General features: G+C 40.2%; 1 protein-coding gene across 1 annotated transcript in view; it reads right to left on the bottom strand.

Annotated features, from left to right (window-relative positions):
* The window catches only part of CFAP300 (cilia and flagella associated protein 300), a 30,019-nt gene that overhangs the window by 10,190 nt on the left and 587 nt on the right, over positions 1-19,242 (bottom strand). Inside the window, exons 2-5 of the mRNA XM_077808588.1 lie at positions 18,110-18,191; positions 16,705-16,777; positions 6,128-6,294; positions 4,999-5,171 (exon numbers count right to left, since the gene is read on the bottom strand). Coding sequence (XP_077664714.1) covers positions 4,999-5,171; positions 6,128-6,294; positions 16,705-16,777; positions 18,110-18,191 — 495 coding nt within the window. The remainder of the gene's footprint in view (positions 1-4,998; positions 5,172-6,127; positions 6,295-16,704; positions 16,778-18,109; positions 18,192-19,242) is intronic.

Genomic DNA, 19,242 nt, shown 5'->3' with positions numbered 1-19,242 from the left:
GAAAAGGAGACATCAGAAAGGAGAATATTATGTGTAATTTGGATATATTGAAAAGGAAGAAGCAACAAATAAAACTCAAGAAAGAGAAGAAACAGAGAAGAGTCTAAAATGACATCATGGTAGCAAACTTCGGTGATGGGATTAACAAAGATCTCAGTACCTATCAAGATGAAAGATATGGGCTAGATTCATAAAAGAATGTGGGCACCTACCTGCCACCTTAGGTGCCTAAATCCCAGAATCAGGCCCCACTGGGATTCACAAAACCTGCACTCAGCAGCCCTCAAACATGGTAGACTCCTAAACTCACTCAGCACCTAAATTTTGGCAGTAAAAAAATTCCCTAGGAACTTATGTTTCTGTCTCTGCATATGCACATTGTAGCCACACCAGGAATCTGGACACCTAACCCCAGAACAATTCACAAACCAAGGGAAGATAAGCATTCCTCTACCTTACTTGCCTGAATGGCCCGATCTGCTAGAAGCATGCTCAGAGCTCACCTACTGGATTGGGCCCCCCACAGATGCACAAAATGGCTAGGCAGGGATGAGGAGGACTTGAAACCCAGTGCTGAATCTGATCCACTGTGCATAAATAATAACGGAATAATTTTGTGTGTATGTGAAGACCCAGGATCCCCTGCTCCAATTAATAATGATATATCCACTATAGAATCACTTCAACAGGAGAGACTGAAGAAGCCTCTTTGCCCAGTGGATCCCTGTTCAAATCCCTTCTCCCTAAGTGGGGGAACTTGAACTAGGGGTCTCCCACATCCCAGGTCGGTACTCTACCCTCTGGGCTTTAAGTTATGAGGGAGGTCCAGCTAGTCTTCCTCCAGCTGCTTGCAAAATAAAAAAAAAAAAAGCACAGGCACCTAACACCAATAGAGGGTGTGCATCTCAGAATCCCAAGCACAGGGATGTCTGCCTGCAGCCTATCTCCCAGAGAGGGGTGAGGCTTAGGACACACCCCTTGCCTTGGCATCTCCCTTTGGCTAGATTTTGCAGGAAACCAGCTAGCATGCTGACTCTTGTGAATCCCATCCTGAGGTGCTTATTGCTCCCAATTAATTGCCTATGGAGCCTAAGATGCTGAATTCAGGCTTTGTCAATCCCAGTTATTTTCTAGGCACTAGACAAACCAGCTAGAAATAGTCCAAAAATTCAGCTATTTAGGTTCTACAGTGACCACAACCTCTTCTTGGATGAAGAACTAAATGTTTGCATTGGAAAGGCTACCATCACTTTTAGCAGTCTAAAAGAGCATGGAACAACTCAAAGCTTACCATCAAGACCAAAATGCTAGTATATCAAGCTTGTGTCCTCAGCATTCTCATGTATGGTGGGAAAACATGGACAACTTATGCTCATCAGGAGAAAAAGGTTAAACAGTTTCCGCCTAGGCTGTTTACGCCGCATACTCAACATCAGATGGCAAGATAAAGTCACCAACACAGAGGTTCATCAAAGGGCAAATTTACCAAGTGTGACAGCCCTGCTCAAGCAAAGACAACTGCACTGGCTGGACCATCTGAGTAGGTTGGAAGACTGAAGCATACCCAAGAACATGCTATACGGGGAGCTATCACAGGGAACAAGAATAACAGGACATCCCAAGCTTCACTATAAAGATACATGCAAACAAGATATGAAGGAATTTGGAATTGATCCTGACCACTGGGAAATCTTGGCAACCATCCTTAGAGATTTTTAAGGGCCAGCTTGACAAAGCCCTGGCTGGGATGATTTAGTTGGTGTTGGTCCTGCTTTGAGCAGGGGGTTGGACTAGATGACCTCCTGAGGTCTCTTCCAACCTTGATCTTCTATTATTCTGTGATCGTAACAAGTGGTGCCATCGTCTCCATCAGGGCATCAAAGTCCATGACAGGAACGGCTCCTACAGCTCGAAGAGAAAAGAGCCCTTAGGAAGCAAGCAGCTCCCAACCAAGATACATACATTTGCAATAACTGCCAAAGATCATGCAAATATCAGGTTGGACTATTCAATCACATGAGGCATTGCAAGCCATCTGCATTATAGCTGCAAATCCCACCGTCTCTTGCAGACAAAAGGATGTGAACAGAAGGTAAGGATGGTGATGCTGAGCATCAGCATACCTATATTTCTTTGTGAATCTAGCCCATGGAGTTCAGCTTTGGAAAGACTGAGTTTGAGATGGGAGTCCCACTGCCAAAAGGAGATGCCCGACTGGCAACTGAAGAGGACAATGGACACAGAGGTTATTGGCACAGGGGAAAGGCAAGTAAGAAATAAAGGAAAAGAATAGGAAAAAAAAAGTCTTAGGGTAGAGATGGTAGTTAGTGATCTTGGTTAGGACAGTTTTAGTGGAGTGGAGAAGGCAAACTGGAGGGATCAAGGAGAGAGAGTTGAAGGAGAGTAAGTAAAATGAGTAAACAGCATATTTTAGGAGTTGGAAGATGAAAGGAAGGAGAAACAGAAAATTTCTGTTGTCCCTAAGGAAAGAATCAAGAATGAAGGTAAGGGAACAAGAAGGAGCAAGGAAGACGATGAAACAGCAGAGGAATGGAATCAAGGGAACAAGCTGAGGCTTTAAAAGGTAAAAAGAAAAGGAGTACTTGTGGCACCTTAGAGTATGCATCCAATGAAGTGAGCTGTAGCTCACGAAAGCTTATGCTCAAATAAATTGGTTAGTCTCTAAGGTGCCACAAGTACTCCTTTTCTTTTGGCAAATACAGACTAACACGGCTGTTACTCTGAAACCTTTAAAAGATAGATAGTACAAAGGTAAAAGTCAAATCGGCATGAAAGAAGAAGGTAGAACTGGTGAAGGGCTGGAGTAATTTTGCCAAATAATTTCTTTTTTTTAAAAGTTTGCAAGATCCTGGTCAGAGAAAGCTGTATGAAAAAAGAAGCCGAGAAGAAGGTTTAAGGAGAGTTGAAGGTAAAGAAAATCCATCTGGAGATAGCAGCACAGGAGCGGCTCAGAGAGTAGAAGTAAAGCTGTTTCGAAGAAAGAGGGTAGTTGAGAGGCAAAAGGAATGAAGAGTGTAGAGGAACTAATTGTAGTCTTAGCACTTTGTCCAATGTCATTCAACAGCATGGGAAGAGGAACAGCTGTAGTAAAATGCAGAGAGTAAACTAAGGCTGGGGATTAGAGCAGCAGACAGCATGTTGTGAGTGTGGAGTGAGGGATTTAACAGAAAGGAGAAGATAGAGTTTCTGTTACTGTTAGCTTCTTTCTTTCCATGTTCAGTATTCCTGAGGTGCCCATTTGAATACTCTGTACAGTACTGTGGAAAGCATATAGCCAAGCACCAAGTCTACACTACTTAAGAACACTGCTGGGATTAGTTGTGATACTGTAACTAGTTAAATAAACTTAATATGTAAAACTATGTGCATGTTAAAAAGAATATTAAACAATCTTTAGAAATAAAAATCTCTGTTTCAGTATCTTCAATCTGTTAATGGGGTTGTTTCAATGGCAGAAACTGTCTTAATGCTACTTCCCAATGAGAGCTCATTTTGATGATTTCAGTATTATAGAATTGAATCAGTATGACTATTGGAAAGCACTGGAAATTAGAACATTTTAAAATTGTTTAGAATGGAGGGTGATTTAAACTTAGTCAACCAAAGTGGTTTATAAAAATATTTAAAACAAGAAAATTCCAGCAGGAAAGCAAATTCTTCCAGTTTAACGCCAGATACAGCAATCTTTATTCACAAGTGCCATGAATTCAATGGAACTCCTTACTTAAATGAATAAAGGTTGCTTCTTCTGGTATGAGTGTCTAATTTATGGGTTGTATGGCTAGTTTTGATTTTTAAAATTTTGCAGAATACATAACTACGAAACAAGGTTTTTTAAATGGTCATTGTCAACCTGTGATCTATCATGGACAAACAGAATAAGCAATAGTTAAAAAAAATTAAATTGATGTGAACCCAGGTGCTGATTCAGAAAATATGGATTAGTCTCAAGCAAAATAGACAAGCTCTTTCATTCTCCAAACCAGGCAAGAATGTTCACTTTAATCCATTATGTCAAGTTAAGAAGGATCAGATCTTACCTTTATTGAGTAGTATTTACTCTGAAAAAGTCTCACTGATTTCATTATGAGTATTTAAAGCGTAGGGTACTACCAACAGAATTAAAGGTGGCAAAAATCAAGACTTAAATATTTTATTCCAGGTGACTGTGAAAGAACCAGTGTTTCAACCCAAAGGACCTTGTTTGGGGATGATTTATAAGACAAACACAGCTTGATTTTGCAAGAGCTAAGCACTGGTCCCGATCCAGCAAAATTATTAAGCTCATGCTTGTAGGGACATAAATTGTCCCATTGACTTGTTTTATATATCCTTTATTGCTTAACTTCAGTGGGATTATTCACATCCCTAAAGTTAAGCATATGCTTAAGAGTGTTGCTGGATCAGAAACAAAGTGCTCAGCACCTTATAGGACTGAGTCCATAATGCAAAAATAAAAATTTCCATTGATATCATTTTACTAACTTTCAAACTAGCTACTTTGAATTGTGAAAGCTACATGCACCAGGGGATAGGATATGACTCAGAAGTCTACCCTCCTGAGAGTAAAATGTTAAGCTCAGAAAAAAATAACTTTCTTAGGAATTTATATATTTCCACAATTGGTTGATATGATTTTATCTATTACAGCTGGAGCACTTAATCTGGTTTCAATGGTATTCCCCATTTTCAGTAGGTAGAATAATCACTGGAACCAGTCAAATGGAAATGAACTATACTGCAAATATTTATAATGTGGCAAAAAGTTCCTATATCAGAGAGTTGCCATTAAAACTGTATTATTTTGCTAGTGAATCATTAATGATCTGTTTCAACTTATCTTTGATCTTGTTGCACAAATTATAAGTATATTCATAAGATTCAAAGAGCTTAATATTCAAAATGTGCACATGCAATTCTACACACAGCTGCACATGTAAAATTTTATATATAAGATTCTTAATGCAACAACCTTACCTTACAAGATCTTTATATAAAGCCTTTGTAGTTTCTAAGTATGGACCAAGCACATCTTCAAATTGACAGAGTGTTCCTCCAAGGCAAAGATGCTTAAAAAGACAGAAGAGAAACTCCTCACGATTTGACTGGCTGAATAAATCAAAATGGTCAGAATCTTCCAGAAGCAAAACCTGGACAGGGGCAAGAAAAAAAAAAGTGTCAATTTCATTTTCTAAATTGAAATAAAAAAAATAAACAAATGCAACTATTTTGTTGTATGTTAAGCACATATTGATCATTTAGGAATTTCCATTATTTAGATATAAAATATGGGAAACTTTTTCAGTCAGGCAGAAATCCTCTACAGCGTGAGCGATTTGCACTTACATATTTTACATCTGAAAAATGCATTCACAGAATCACAGCAATCATAGGACTGGAAGGGACCTCGAGAGGTCATCTAGTCCAGTCCCCTGCACTCATGGCAGGACTAAGTATTATCTAGACCAGTGCTTCTCAAAGTGGTGGTCCGCAGACCGGTGCCGGTCCGCGAACCATCAGCTGCCAGTCTGCGCACACATTGGAAAAAAATTGCCGGTCCCCCACATCAGATAGCTTGAGAAGCTCTGATCTAGACCATCCCTGACAGGTGCTTGCTCTTAAAAATCCCGAATGATGAAGATTCCACAAACTCCCTAGGCAGTTTATTCCAATGCTTAATTACCCTGACAGTTAGGAAGTTTTTCCTTATGTCCAACCTAAATTGCCCTTACTGCAATTTAAGCCCATTGCTTCTTGGCCTATCTTCAGAGGTTAAGCTGAACAATTTTTTTTCCCTCTTCCTTGTAACAACTTTTTATGTACTTGAAAACTGTTATGTCCCCTCTCAGTCTTCTCTTCTCCAGACTAAACTGGGAATTGTGAGGACAAATCTAAATAGTTGCATCTCTAACTTTCGGATTTGTGTAAATGTTTTCCTATTCCATGCAGTAGGGGTAACTGTACAACATGTCAGTGAAACACCCATGCAAAGTCTGAGAATTACTTAGCTGTATGCTTTGGGGACAGCCACAGTATGGAAAGAAGTGCTTGCAGTGACTGACAGAGATATGAAAACCACTGAGAAATTCTTAAATGCTGTACTGACCTTTCTTAACTCATCTGAGATGGGAATGCCATCATAATAGTCATCATAACACTTAACAATATAGCCAGTTTCTCTAACAACTCCTTCAGAGTACAGTCGGTCAAAAAATGACATGGAAACTTGTGTACAGGGAACAACCGTGGCTTCAGTTTTTTTCACTTTGGTACCTGAAAGATGACAGAGTCTTCATTAACAGGGAAAACCTGAGGTGAAATACAGAATAATTTCCCCTTATTAATGGTTCCACAAAAATTCAAGATACATTTTCCACAAGTGAACACAGCATGCACATAATTACTCCAAACAAAACCATTTTGAGAAATTTGTAATATATGCAATTACGGCTAAAACAAACAAACAAAAAATAGAATAAATCATATTTAGGAGGTAAACATTTTTAGAGGGAGAGACAAGTGTGCAAATAGCTGTAACACAGGCTTCTATTTAGACTAGTTTCGTTCCCATGCTCCTTTTCCTGAATAAATAAAGACTGCCATGGACATTTTTTGACAAGATATATGGCAGCTACATGGGGAAGTATGTAGAGCTAGGTCCCATCCTTTTCTTCATCATGTCCAGCCTTAGAAGTTCTGAAGAGTAAACTCCAAATTTGAAGGAGCAGGGTGCAAAAGTCCCTAACCACTGCCAAGGTCCAACACACTTAAAAAATATGATGTTTAGCATTTATATTAATTGAAAGCTAATATGTCATTTCAGACATTTTACCATTAAAAAAAAGTCAAGACATTTTGAAATGTTTCTTAGCTTATAAAAGTGACTTGAACTTTTTTTAACCCACCACAGATCATTGTTTCGTTATTCTTTTATGCTAAGAGTGACACAAAAATCTATAAGACAAGAGAAAGTATTGAAGTTTGCCGGTGACCTCTCTGCAATCATAGGAAAAGGCGGAATACTTACCAGTAACTGGAATTTGGAATACAGTGCTTCTGCAGACCCACACTATAGTCATATACTACACTTAGGAAAGATAAATCAAAATCATAAATACAAAATAGGGAATAACTGGTTGGCTGTTGAAAAGAATCTGGGGCTTGTAATGGATCACAAATTAAACATGAGTGAAGAATGTGATGCAGTTGCAAAAAAGGCTAATATCTTTCTGGGGTATATTAGCAAAAATGTCATATGTACAACACAGGAGGTAATTGTTCTGCTCTACTGCTCAGGCCTACAGTGTCCACTTCTGGGTCTTACGTTTAGGAAAAATATGGATAAACTGGAGACAGTCCAGAGAAGAGCAACAAACATGATAAGAGGTTTAGAAAACCTGACCTATGATGAAAGGTTAAAAAACTGTGCATGTTTAATCTCAAGAAAAGAAAACAGAGGGGGGACCTGATAACAGTCTTCAAATATATCAAGGGCTGTTCTAGAGGATGGGGATCAATTGTTCCTTGAGTCCACTAAAGGTAGGATAAGAAGTAATGGGCTTAATCTGATGCCAGGGAGATTTAGGATAGATATTAAGAAATGCTTTCTAACTAGATCAGGGGTGGGCAAACTTTTTGGCCCGAGGGCCAAATCGGCGTAACAAAACTGTATGTAGGGCCAGGTAGGGAAGGCTGTGCCTCCCCAAACAGCCTGGCTCCCGCCCCCTCCCACTTCCCGCCCCCTGAGTGCCCCCCTCGGAACCCCGACCCATCTAACACCCCCTGCTCCTTGTCCCCTGACTACCCCCTCCTGGGACCCCCACCACAGCCCCCTATCCAACCCCCCCTGCTCCCTGTCCCCTGACTGCCCCAACCCCTATCCACAGCCCCGCTCCCTGACAAGCCCTCCGGGACTCCCACCCCTATCCAACCCCCCATTCCCGATCCCCGACCGCCCCCCCACCCCAGAACCTTCGCCCCATCCAACCGCCTCCTGCTCCCTGACTGCCCCCCTTATCCAACTCCCCCACCACCACCACGCTACTCAGAGCGGCAGGAACTCGCTGTCTGGCAGGAATGGCGGGCCAAAGCACTGGCAGCGTGGTGCGCTGAGGCTGAGGGGGAAAGGGGACAGTGGGGGAGGGGCTGGGGTAGCCTCCCTCGCCAGGAGCTCAGGGGCTAGGTAGGACAGTCCCGCAGGCCAGATGTGGCCTGCGAGCTGTAGTTTGCCCACCTCTGAACTATATGGATAGTTAAGATCTGGAATAGGCTTCCAAGGGAGACTGTGAAATCCCCATTCTGTTTTAAAGAAAACATTAGACAAACACCTGTTAGGGATGGTCTCCAGCATCAACAGAGAATAATCAAATGCTTTGTGAAGTTGTGAAATTCACTCCAAGTAACAACATGGCAAATTTTAAGAAAGCTCATGCTCAAATAAATTGGTTAGTCTCTAAGGTGCCACAAGTCCTCCTTTTCTTTTTGCAAAGACAGACTAACACGGCTGTTACTCTGAAACCTGTCTTTAAGAATAAAGACATTCTTAAGAGGCAATAGACACTGACACCTCTGACAGAATACACTTTTAATGTATCTAATAATGGTCCTCCATCCTGATCATAATACTTGCAAAGTATGGCCCGTTTAGAAAGACTGACTCAAAAGGACATTTCCCTTGGGTTTCTCCTTATAAATTATATGGAAAATTTATTAAAAGATTTAATTTTTTCCAAATAGTAATTAAGTCCCTTTTTAACATCTAACCTATGTAAATTCACCTCACTTACCAGATCATCATACAATTCCTTTTGTATTTTTTCTCCATGTGAAAATGTGCTACCACTTAGGCAAAAGTTTGGCATGAGATTTCACAATCACCTTATCTAGGAACAGGGAGCAAGGAACATCAACTTTAAAATTTGCAACTTCTTTGCTCTCATACCTATCAATATGGCTACCAAGAAGGTTGTCTTTCAAGAGAAAAGCTGTAGAAGACATTCCCTTTGCAGTTCTCTGAGTGAATCAATCGTTCTGGTAAGAACCAAAATTCAAATCTAGGGGCTGAGATTTCACAAGTCACTGAGAATAAGTTTAATAGACCTAAACCGCTCTCCGCTCCCTCCCCACCCCACAAAAAAAACCAACCTCTCCATTTTTAGTTCCTAATTCAACTCCCATTGGAGTCAATAGGAGTCTTTCAAATGAAATTAATAGTAGTTGAACCAGGCCTCTACTTAGATGTAGGGAGACTGAAGAACCAAAAATTGATATGAGGTAGGCAGAATTAGATACTAAATAACTACATATATAAAAGTAAACCTGCATTTTTCATAAGGAATGGAACAAGTCTTTGTATCTCCAAATTGTTAGACCATAGAAAAAATATCTACCCCAAAATATATAGAATCATAGAAATATAGGGTCGGAAGGGACCTGAAGAGGTCGTTCTAGTCCATCCCCCCACACTAAGGCAGGATTAAGTATATTTAAGGCCATCCCTAACAGGTGTTTGTCTAACCTGTTCTTAAAAACCTCTAATGACTGGGATTCCACAACCTCCCTAGGTAACTTGTTTCAGAGGTTAACTATCCTCACAGTTAGACATTTTTGCCTGTTACCCAACCTGTATCCCCCTTTCTGCAGACTAAGCCAATTACTTCTCATTCTATCCTTGGTGGACATGAAGAACAATTGATCATTGTCCTTTTTATAACAATATTTTACGTATTTGAAGACTTCCACATATGACTTCTTCATAGTCTCCTGAAATCCAGGAAAAGTTTTCTAAGCTTTTCAGAAAGACAATAGATGTTCATCTCCTAGGCATTCAGAAACCAAACTGATAATGGTAGGTGATAAGATTAAAGACTGTAATGGAATCTCCTCTGCATTTGAGATATGAGATCTGGAACTAACTGAGGAGACTTAGAATTCTCTGGACAGGACTAACCAATCTGATTACCACCCCAACAAACATGAAGTGAGCTGTAGCTCATGAAAGCTTATGCTCAAATAAATTGGTTAGTCTCTAAGGTGCCACAAGTACTCCTTTTCTTTTTGTGAATACAGACTAACACGGCTGTTACTCTGAAACCTATCAACAGAATGGGGAGAGATGGTCTTCTGCTAACTTTGCAGGTGGGAAACAAAAACAAACAAAAAAAAAACAGGTATAATATGGGGGCAGGGCCTTTTTCAGTCTCCACTTCTGGGACATTTGTATAGTAGAGTACCACAAATAGCTTTACTTCTGCCAGCAGCATTGAATCTCATCAGCATGGGGTACATCTTCTAAAGTGGGGATCCGCAGAAGCAAATCAAGAACTGGATGTGTGAAATATATCTACCACATCCTAAATTCTCATTCTTAAATTTTAAATAAGAAAATTGATAATTAGCTATCCCCAAATAAAAGCCTTCATAAGGCACTTTTTTTTTGTTAAAGGAACATCCGGCACATACGACCAACATTTGAGGTTTTGTTTTTGTGTACTCGTGTGCATTGCAGTTTTCAGTGCAAATTAATATTTATAAAAACCATGTGATTTAAAACTTAAGTAAAACCACGTATCCAATGCTTACGTTAGGGTTAAACTGGCACTATTTTAAAAACCAAGGATCACCGTGATATTTTGTGGGTTCAAATGACATGTAAAAACCATTTCAGCAAATGAAAATTGCAGTAGTGGTTTATATTGATAACTTTCCTAATTTTAGATTGTCTCTCACAAATTTTAAAAACACAGGGTCTATAGATGATTGTCATTAGAGCTTGAAAAATCTATTCTGTGGGGGGCAACTGGGAATTTTTCCCAGGCAAATGCTGCCGGCTTCTGCAGAATTTAAGCTTTTATTAAAACAAAACAAAACACCCAACAGGTATTTCTAGTCCTTTGAAGATAATTCTGCACATGTGAATTGAGTTTAAACAGATGCAGTGATCGCTCCTTAAGTCTGTTGACAGATACGTGCAGTGCCACTACTACTACAAAGTGAAAACTGCTGGTTAGTTTTCACTGCTGCTATTCAAAACTTGTGGGCAGAAGTGAAATTGAAAAGAATCAGATCAATTTGACTTTGCTGCTACTGCTTAAAAAAGCTGGGAGCAGTAGACAGGCAATGGGGACAAGAGCTTTTTAGAGAGTGTGAAAGGGTAAGAATACCCCCATTAAAGCAGCCAGGAGACTGGCATAAGAGAGAAAAGAGAGAAAAATATTTATCTTACTTTGCAGCCAAAAGAGGCAGGAGGGGGAGATTCCAATTTATCTGACACCTAAAATGTTAGTAGGAAGCTGATATGAAAGATAGAGTTCCGAAGCAGAGTCCTAGGACAGCATCCTAATAGGAATCCCAGCAGCTCCCACTTTATGAGCTGCTGGGGAGTGATGAATTGATTCCACACCTGAGCAGTGCCCTGGGCAGTGAAAGTCCCCACATTTTTGCATCAGTCTCCATTTACAAGATTTAGTACTTTGATTACTAGGAATCTGGTAAAATTTGTGTGTGCAGGGCACTGGGAGGAAAGGGGAGAAAATGAGCAAGAGAGAGGGAGCGATTAATGGGACCATTTAGAAAAGGAATACAAAGTGACAGATTTTGAGCCAGAACAAGGCAGAAAAAGTATGGGGAGGAGGTAGAGATGCAATGGGAGAAAAGTGAGGAAATAGCCATTGAAAGACAACACAGGAAAGGATACGCTGTGATTATGAGACACGAGAAAATAGAGTGAAGCCTATAAAATAGAAGATTGCTAGAGCTAAAATAAATTACCTTGTTAAAATGTATAAATAAAAAGTTGACCATTCCAATGAAATACAGCACACTGCTGATTTCTTTTCTTTAAATTTGCAAAGGGTGTGGCTTTGGGTGGGCATGGCTTGTAGGTGCAGATGCAAAGGTATTTTCTGCCCTCCCTCATAGGTGTTGGCTGTTGGGTAAATTTTTCAGGCCCTAGCCAAAATCCACTTACGACATCAGTTACCCTAATGATCCAGAGACAGTCATTCATTTCCCAGGGAATAGATGGAGCAGATGAATCTATATTATCAACTCGGATAATAGCAGATAATAAAATTAGAAGCAAGAGACAACCCTGGCTTAGCCAGGAGATCTTCAATGATCTAAAAATAAAAAAAGAGGCCTACAAAAAATGGAAACTAGGTCAAATTACAAAGGATGAATATAAAAAAATAACACAAGTATGTAGGGACAAAATTAGAAAGGCCAAGGCACAAAACGAAATCAAACTAGCTAGAGACAAAAAGAGTAACAAGGAAACATTCTACAAATACATTAGAAGCAAGAGGAAGACCAAGGACAGGGTAGGCCCATTACTCAATGGTGAGGGCGGGACGGGGGGGGGGGGAAAATAATAATAGAAAATGTGGAAATGGCAGAGGTACTTAATGACTTCTTTGTTTTGGTTTTCACAAAGAAGGGTGGTGGTGATTGGATGTCTAATGTAGTGAATGCCAGTGAAAATGAGGTAGGAACAGCAGAGGCTAAAATAGGGAAAAAACAAGTTAAAAATTACTTGGACAAATTAGATGTCTTCACATCACCAAGGCCTGATGAAATGCATCCTAGAATATGCAGGGAGCTGACTGAGGAGATATCTGAGCCATTAGTGATTACCTTTGAGAAGTCATGGAAGATGGGAGAGATTCCAGAAGACTGGAAAAAGGCAAATATAGTGCCCATCTATAAAAAGGGAAATAAGGAAAGCCCAGGGAATTACAGACCAGTCAGCTTAACTTTTGTACCCGGAATGATAGGAGCAAATAATTAAGCAATCTATTTGCAAACATCTAGAAGATAATAAGGTGATACATAACTAGTCAGCATGGATTTGTCAAAAAAAAAAAATCGTGTCAAACCAACCTTTATATCTTTCTTTGGCAGGGTAACAAGACTTGTAGATAAGAGGGAAGCGGTAGACATGGTATATCTTGACTTTAGTAAAGCTTTTGATACTGTCTTGCATGACCTTCTCATAAATAAACTAGGGAAATACAACCTAGATGGAGCTACTATAAGGTGGGTACAAAACTGGTTGGAAAACCATTCCCAGAGAGTAGTTAAAAGTGGTTCACAGACATGCTGGAAGGGCATAATGAATGGGGTCCTGCAATGATCAGTTCTGGGTCCGGTTCTGTTCAATATCTTTATCAATGATTTAGATAATGGCATACACTTATAAGTAAACTTATAAAGTTTGTGGACAATACCAAGCTGGGAGGAGTTGTAAGTGCTTGGAGGATAGGATTAAAATTCAAAATGATCTGGACAAACTGGAGAAATGGTCTGAAGTAAATAGAATGAAATTCAATAAGGACAAATGCAAAGTACTCCATTTATAAAGGAATAATCAGTTGCACAAATACAAATGGGAAATGACTGCCTAGGAAGAAGTACTGCGGAAAGGGATCTGGGGTCATAGTGGACCACAAGCTAAATATGAATCAACACTGTAACACTATTGCAAAAAAAGCAAACATCATTCTGCGATATATTAGCAGGAGTGTTGTAAGCAAGACACAAGAAGTAATTCTTCCGTTCTACTCCACTTTGATTAGGCCTCAACTGGAGTATTGTGTTCAATTCTGGGCGTCACATTTTAGGAAGGAAGTGGAAAAATTGGAGAGAGTCCAGAGAAGAGCAACAGAAATGATTAAAGGTCTAGAAAAACATGATCTATGAGGGAAGATTGAACAAAATTGGGTTTGTTTAGTCTGGAAAAGAGAAGACAGAGGGGACATGATAACAGTGTTCAAGTATATAAAAGGTTGTTACCAGGAAGAGGAAGAAAAATTGTTTTTCTTAACCTCTGAGGATAGGACAAGAAGCAATGGACTTAAATTGCAGCAAGGGAGGTTTAGGTTGAACATTAGGAAAAACTTCCTAATTGTCAGAGTGGTTAAGCACTGGAATAAATTGCCTAGGGAGGTTGTGGAATCTCCATCATTGGAGACTTTTAAGAGCAGGTTAGACAAACACCTCTCAGGAATGGTCTAGATAATTAGTCCTGCCATGAGTGCAGGGGACTGGACTAGATTACCTCTCGAGGTCCCTTCCAGTCCAATTCTATGATTAGAAGTTAATTATACTAACTTTTCTCCAGATCTATTACTATTTTAGGCAGAAACTCACACATAACTTATGACTGTGATGCTTAATTAAAGTGCAGCTCCACGCTTACAAATACACAGGGTAACTAGGGCTGAAAAAGATCTGCAAATTTAAGGAAGAGTAAGAGAAAGCTGGAAGATCATCAGCTTGTGTTTTCTTACTATACTTTTCAGAAAAAAATGTACATGAAAACTAATGGGAGAAAAATGAGCCCGCATACTTAACCGAAAAAGATAAGCAGAGAGAGGGAAGGCAGGTTTTAAAAAAAGAGTAAAATGTGATGGAGTATACTGGCCATTCAGTGTTCAGAGAGCAAACACTTCTGGTTCCTGGAAGTAAAATGCATTACTCCTGTGCTTACCACACCAAGATGTGTTCAGAACCAGCAGGAGTTAAAAAGCCAGGATGCTTGGCAGGTGACCCTTTGACCCAGGCAGGAGGTATGTAACCTGCTGACCTTCCTTGAGAAGGGGGCTGGAGAGTCACACAGGCAAGACAGATAGCTTAAGAACTCTTGCCCAAAGCAGGAGAGAGGGAAGATTACCTTGATTTGGTCTATTATGTTTTCTTTTGCTTGCTACAGTTTGATGACTGGGAAAGAGGCAACTAGAAGGGCTGTGTTGTGTTAAAGGCCAAATACAGCATCCTAGGAAGGTGAAACTTTGCAGATAACAAGGCAGAGTGTCTGGTGCCAAAGTACAGTGGGGAACTTCCCTGCCCATTCCACAGAGAGCAGGAATGGGGAAACACACACACACTAACTGTATGCATGCACGTGTAACACTGACAGACCCCGGTCGTCAGCAGGCGGGATCAAAATGGGGAACTCTGAAGCTTAGTGCATGAGCCTCTACCGCATAAGCTAAAAGCCAACTGGCCGTTAGCTAAGGCTGTAGAGCAGACTTGTTTTCTCTCTCTCTCTCTCTCTCAGTGGTCTCACTGCCACTAGATGGGACAGAACATCACACCCAGGAGGTGTGTGGGTTACAAATGCACACACGCACACAGTAATTGCAGCCAAACCAAGTTGCAGAGTGCAAATTCTTGAGGGATAATATTCTATGTTCCTAAAACACGGAGCCATTGCTCTGATACCAGTATGATTCATACCATATAAATACTTAATTTTTGGCCCACATTAGACAAAAAATTCAACTGTATTAACATTTGCATTTCCTTGTGGGGCTTTTACAATCTCTTATATATGGCTGTACATATTGTAGGATTTTGTCTTGCACTCATGTTTCATTTCCTTTTTGATTATGCTTCTTTAAAGTTTGTCTGTATAATAACACTTAGCTGAGTCTGCAACCAGTTAGTGACAGGGCACAAGGTAATTAACCGTGAGTTTAACCTTGTGTCACTTTTACAACTGGCCTAGCCTACCACATGGCTATCATCCAGCAGCTAGGTCATTCTTATATTATTCTGTAGACAGGGCCCCCAACAGTGCTGACGTAACCATGTTAGTTCTACCTTAATCGCAGTTAACTCATGGGATTAACTCAAAAATATTAATTGCAACTAAAAAATTAATCGCAATTGATCGCAGTTTTAATCACACTGTTAAACAATAGAATACCAATTGAAATTTGGCATGCTTCCATGCCGATGACGCTTGTTAAAAAATAATGCATTAATTAAATTTGTGACTGAACTCCTTGGGGGAGAATTGTATGTCTCCTGCTCAGTTTTACCTGCATCCTGCGATACATTCCATGTTATGTTTCAGAGTAACAGCTGTGTTAGTCTGTATTCGCAAAAAGAAAAGGAGTACTTGTGGCATCTTAAAGACTAATCAATCTATTTGAGCATAAGCTTTCGTGGGCTACAGCTCACTTCATCGGATGCATACTGTAGAAAATACAGAAGATGTTTTTATACACGCAGACCATGAAAAAATGGGTGTTTATCACTACAAAAGGTTTTCTCTCCCCCCACCCCGCTCTCCTGCTGGTAATAGCTTATCTAAAGTGATCACTCTCCTTACAATGTGTATGATAATCAAGGTGGGCCATTTCCAGCACAAATCCAGGGTTTAACAAGAACGTCTGGGGGGGGGGGGGGGAGAGGGAGAGGGGGAGGAATAAACAAGGGGAAATAGGTTACTTTTTATAATGAATCAACCATTCCCAGTCTCTATTCAAGCCTAAGTTAATTGTATCCAATTTGCAAATTAATTCCAATTCAGCAGTCTCTCGTTGGAGTCTGTTTTCAAAGTTTTTTTGTTGAAGGATAGTCATTTTGAGATCAGAAATCGAGTGACCAAAGAGATTGAAGTGTTCTCCGACTGGTTTATGAATGTTATACTTCTTGACATCTGATGTGTCCATTTATTCTTTTACATAGAGACTGTCCAGTTTGACCAATGTGCCAGCAATGCCCCTCTGCCATGTACATTGGAGATTCCTTTAAATGATCTTCTGCTCCAAATTTTATTTCATGAGGGTGAAGGTACAGATCTGAATCGTGTCATTGTTACAAAACATTAACTGGAAAAAATATAGTTACCACACAGAAAGATTTAAAAGACTGACTTACTCTAAATTTATTTACCTAATGTAGTCCACTGTCCAGAAGCTGTAAGCAACTTCAAATTGGCGCTAACATTTGGATCATTAAAAAATGCCTAAAATTTCCAATTAAAAATGAAAGTTAACAAAATGAGATATCATAATATCAACTAAAGCAATAAATTACATGACAAAATTTTAGGGGGCTAATAAATAAGTGGCTTCAGTCTGACCTCTGAGTTTGCATACCCCAAAATTACATCCCCAGGTTTATGCCTCTGCAATTTTGACTAGTTTTTTTTTTTTTTAAAATACACCCACAAAGGTATTTATGTATGAAAACCTCAAATCTGCAATCTGCAACACATCAGTTGTCCCAAATTATGCCTACAGCTTGATCCGATTAATTTTAAGTGTATTACAAAGTTTTGTAGAATAGGGAATTATCAGGATGCTTTTTTCTGCAGCATAATCAAAATCCATACATAATGTTCATACTTTCTGCACACCAAAGTTATTAAAATAAACCATAAATTACTATATGTAATCTCTACAATTAAACTAATTTATCATTTTACCGCAAAAAAAGTGTTAAGGAGGCAGTAGATGTGTCTTTAATAAGTCTTCAAACAATTAAGATGTAGAATAATCCCAGAGGGAGCTCAGATGCTTTGCTACATTTCCAAATAGAGTTTTTCTTTTATGTTACCACCTAATTGCGAATTCATCTCCAAGAAAAATCAGCTAACATTGTCAAATGTCTATTCAACAACTAAGTGAGGAAACCAACCTACTTTTACACTAAACAGATCCATTCTCGCTACTAAATCAAATCACTTCACAGAGGTGAATACATCCTCTTTTATACACAAGGAAATTAAGGAACAAAAAAGGTTAAAGACAAAGGGCCTAATATTCAGAAATGCTAACTATCTATAAGACCAACTGAAGTCAATGAGAACTGCAGGTGCTCAGCACCTCTGAAAACATGGCCCCACTTTTTCAGACTTCTGAATCCACATGCACATCTAGTTTCTGCACATAATTACTGTGATTGAGCAGCAGATTGCATTAACTACATATTCACATGCATTTCTGAAAATCTAGGCCGAGGTGACTGTCTCCCAAACATCAAAAGAGAAGTAATGGCAGCCAGGACTGGAAACAACCAGAGTCCCATTCTTTAGCTCTTATGTTGCCTCACTGGACCAACAGAGAAATGTTAACATTGCCTGTAAAAAAAATACTGTCATAGTGTTACACAGCTGACAAAAAATATGAGCATCTCACCCCCCAATCCACCTATTATTAAAGATACTGTAACTGTTTGCCACTTGTAAAAACATAATATAGCAGATATTATGGGAAAGTTTAAGTGTTATTCCAGCACAAAAAAAGTTACAGTTCCCTTAAAAAGGAACCACTACATGTGATAGGTTTATAACTACCTTAACAAATTCATCCTTTTGATAGGCCTTAAAATGTTGGTCAAAACTGAATGCTTGCGCAGTGATTCTGCCATGCATGGACCTGAAACTCAGAACATGGTAAGTAATAATATTAAAAAACACACACACACTGGACACATCCCTTTAGAATATAACAGCAGTTGAAAATTGTCTAAATATTTACTAGCCCAGGCACAAAAAACACATTCTCACCCTTTCATGACAACTGTTGTTAATTTTTTTTCCATTATATTCTATTCATCTGTCCAATAGATTAAAAAATTACTCTTCTAGGGCAAGAAAAATTTTGCAAGGCTGATATCTATATTATGTTATTTTAAATAACAGCAATTAACTTTACTTCAGGAACTGTCCTCCAAACAGCTCTTTATATGCTTGAAAAACACTGAAAAGATCTGCAGTAAATCAAGCTCTGGACTCACCACAGTTTTACTGCAAAACAAGGCTGATGTTAATTAGGATTGCCAACTTTCTGATCACACAAAACCGAACACCCCTGCCCCTGATCTTTCCCAAGGCCCCACACCTTTCCTTTCCCCAGGCCCTCTCCCTGCCCCGCCCCTTCTTTGAAGCGCCCCCGCTCACTCCATCCCCCCTCCCTCCATCACTCGCTCTCCCCCACCCTCATTCACTTTCATCAAACTGGGGCAGGGGTTGGGGTGTGGAAGGGGGGTGAGGGCTCCGGTTGGCGGGTGGTTCGGGGCTAGAGCACCCACAGGGAAAAATTAGTGAGTACTCTACACCCACCGGCAGCCAATTCACCTGTCCAATAGGTGGGATCTGCTCAGCACTTCCTCACCTCACCTCCTCTGCTCAGCACCTCCTCCTCCCCTGAGCTCATCCAGGCTCCTCCACCTACCTCCCAGTGTTTCCTGCCTGGCCACCGCCAAACAGCTGTTTAGCAACTTTAGCACTTGGGGGGGGGCGGGGCGGGGGGGAAGAGGAGCGGGAACGGGAACGTGGCATGCTCAGGGGAGGAGGCAGGGAAGAGGTGGGCCCCGGGTGGGGGCATTTGGGGAAGGGGTTGGAATGGGGGCGGAGCAGGGGCAGGGCCTCATGGAAGGCTTGGAGAGGGGGCAGAGCCGGGGGCCGAGGGGGGCGTGGAGCACCCA

Source organism: Eretmochelys imbricata, chromosome 1 (genome assembly GCF_965152235.1).
Source record: "Eretmochelys imbricata isolate rEreImb1 chromosome 1, rEreImb1.hap1, whole genome shotgun sequence".
In the NCBI taxonomy this organism is placed as follows: domain Eukaryota; kingdom Metazoa; phylum Chordata; order Testudines; family Cheloniidae; genus Eretmochelys; species Eretmochelys imbricata.
The sequence above is the reverse complement of the archived record's forward strand: the minus strand, read 5'-3'. Positions and strand labels throughout refer to the sequence as shown.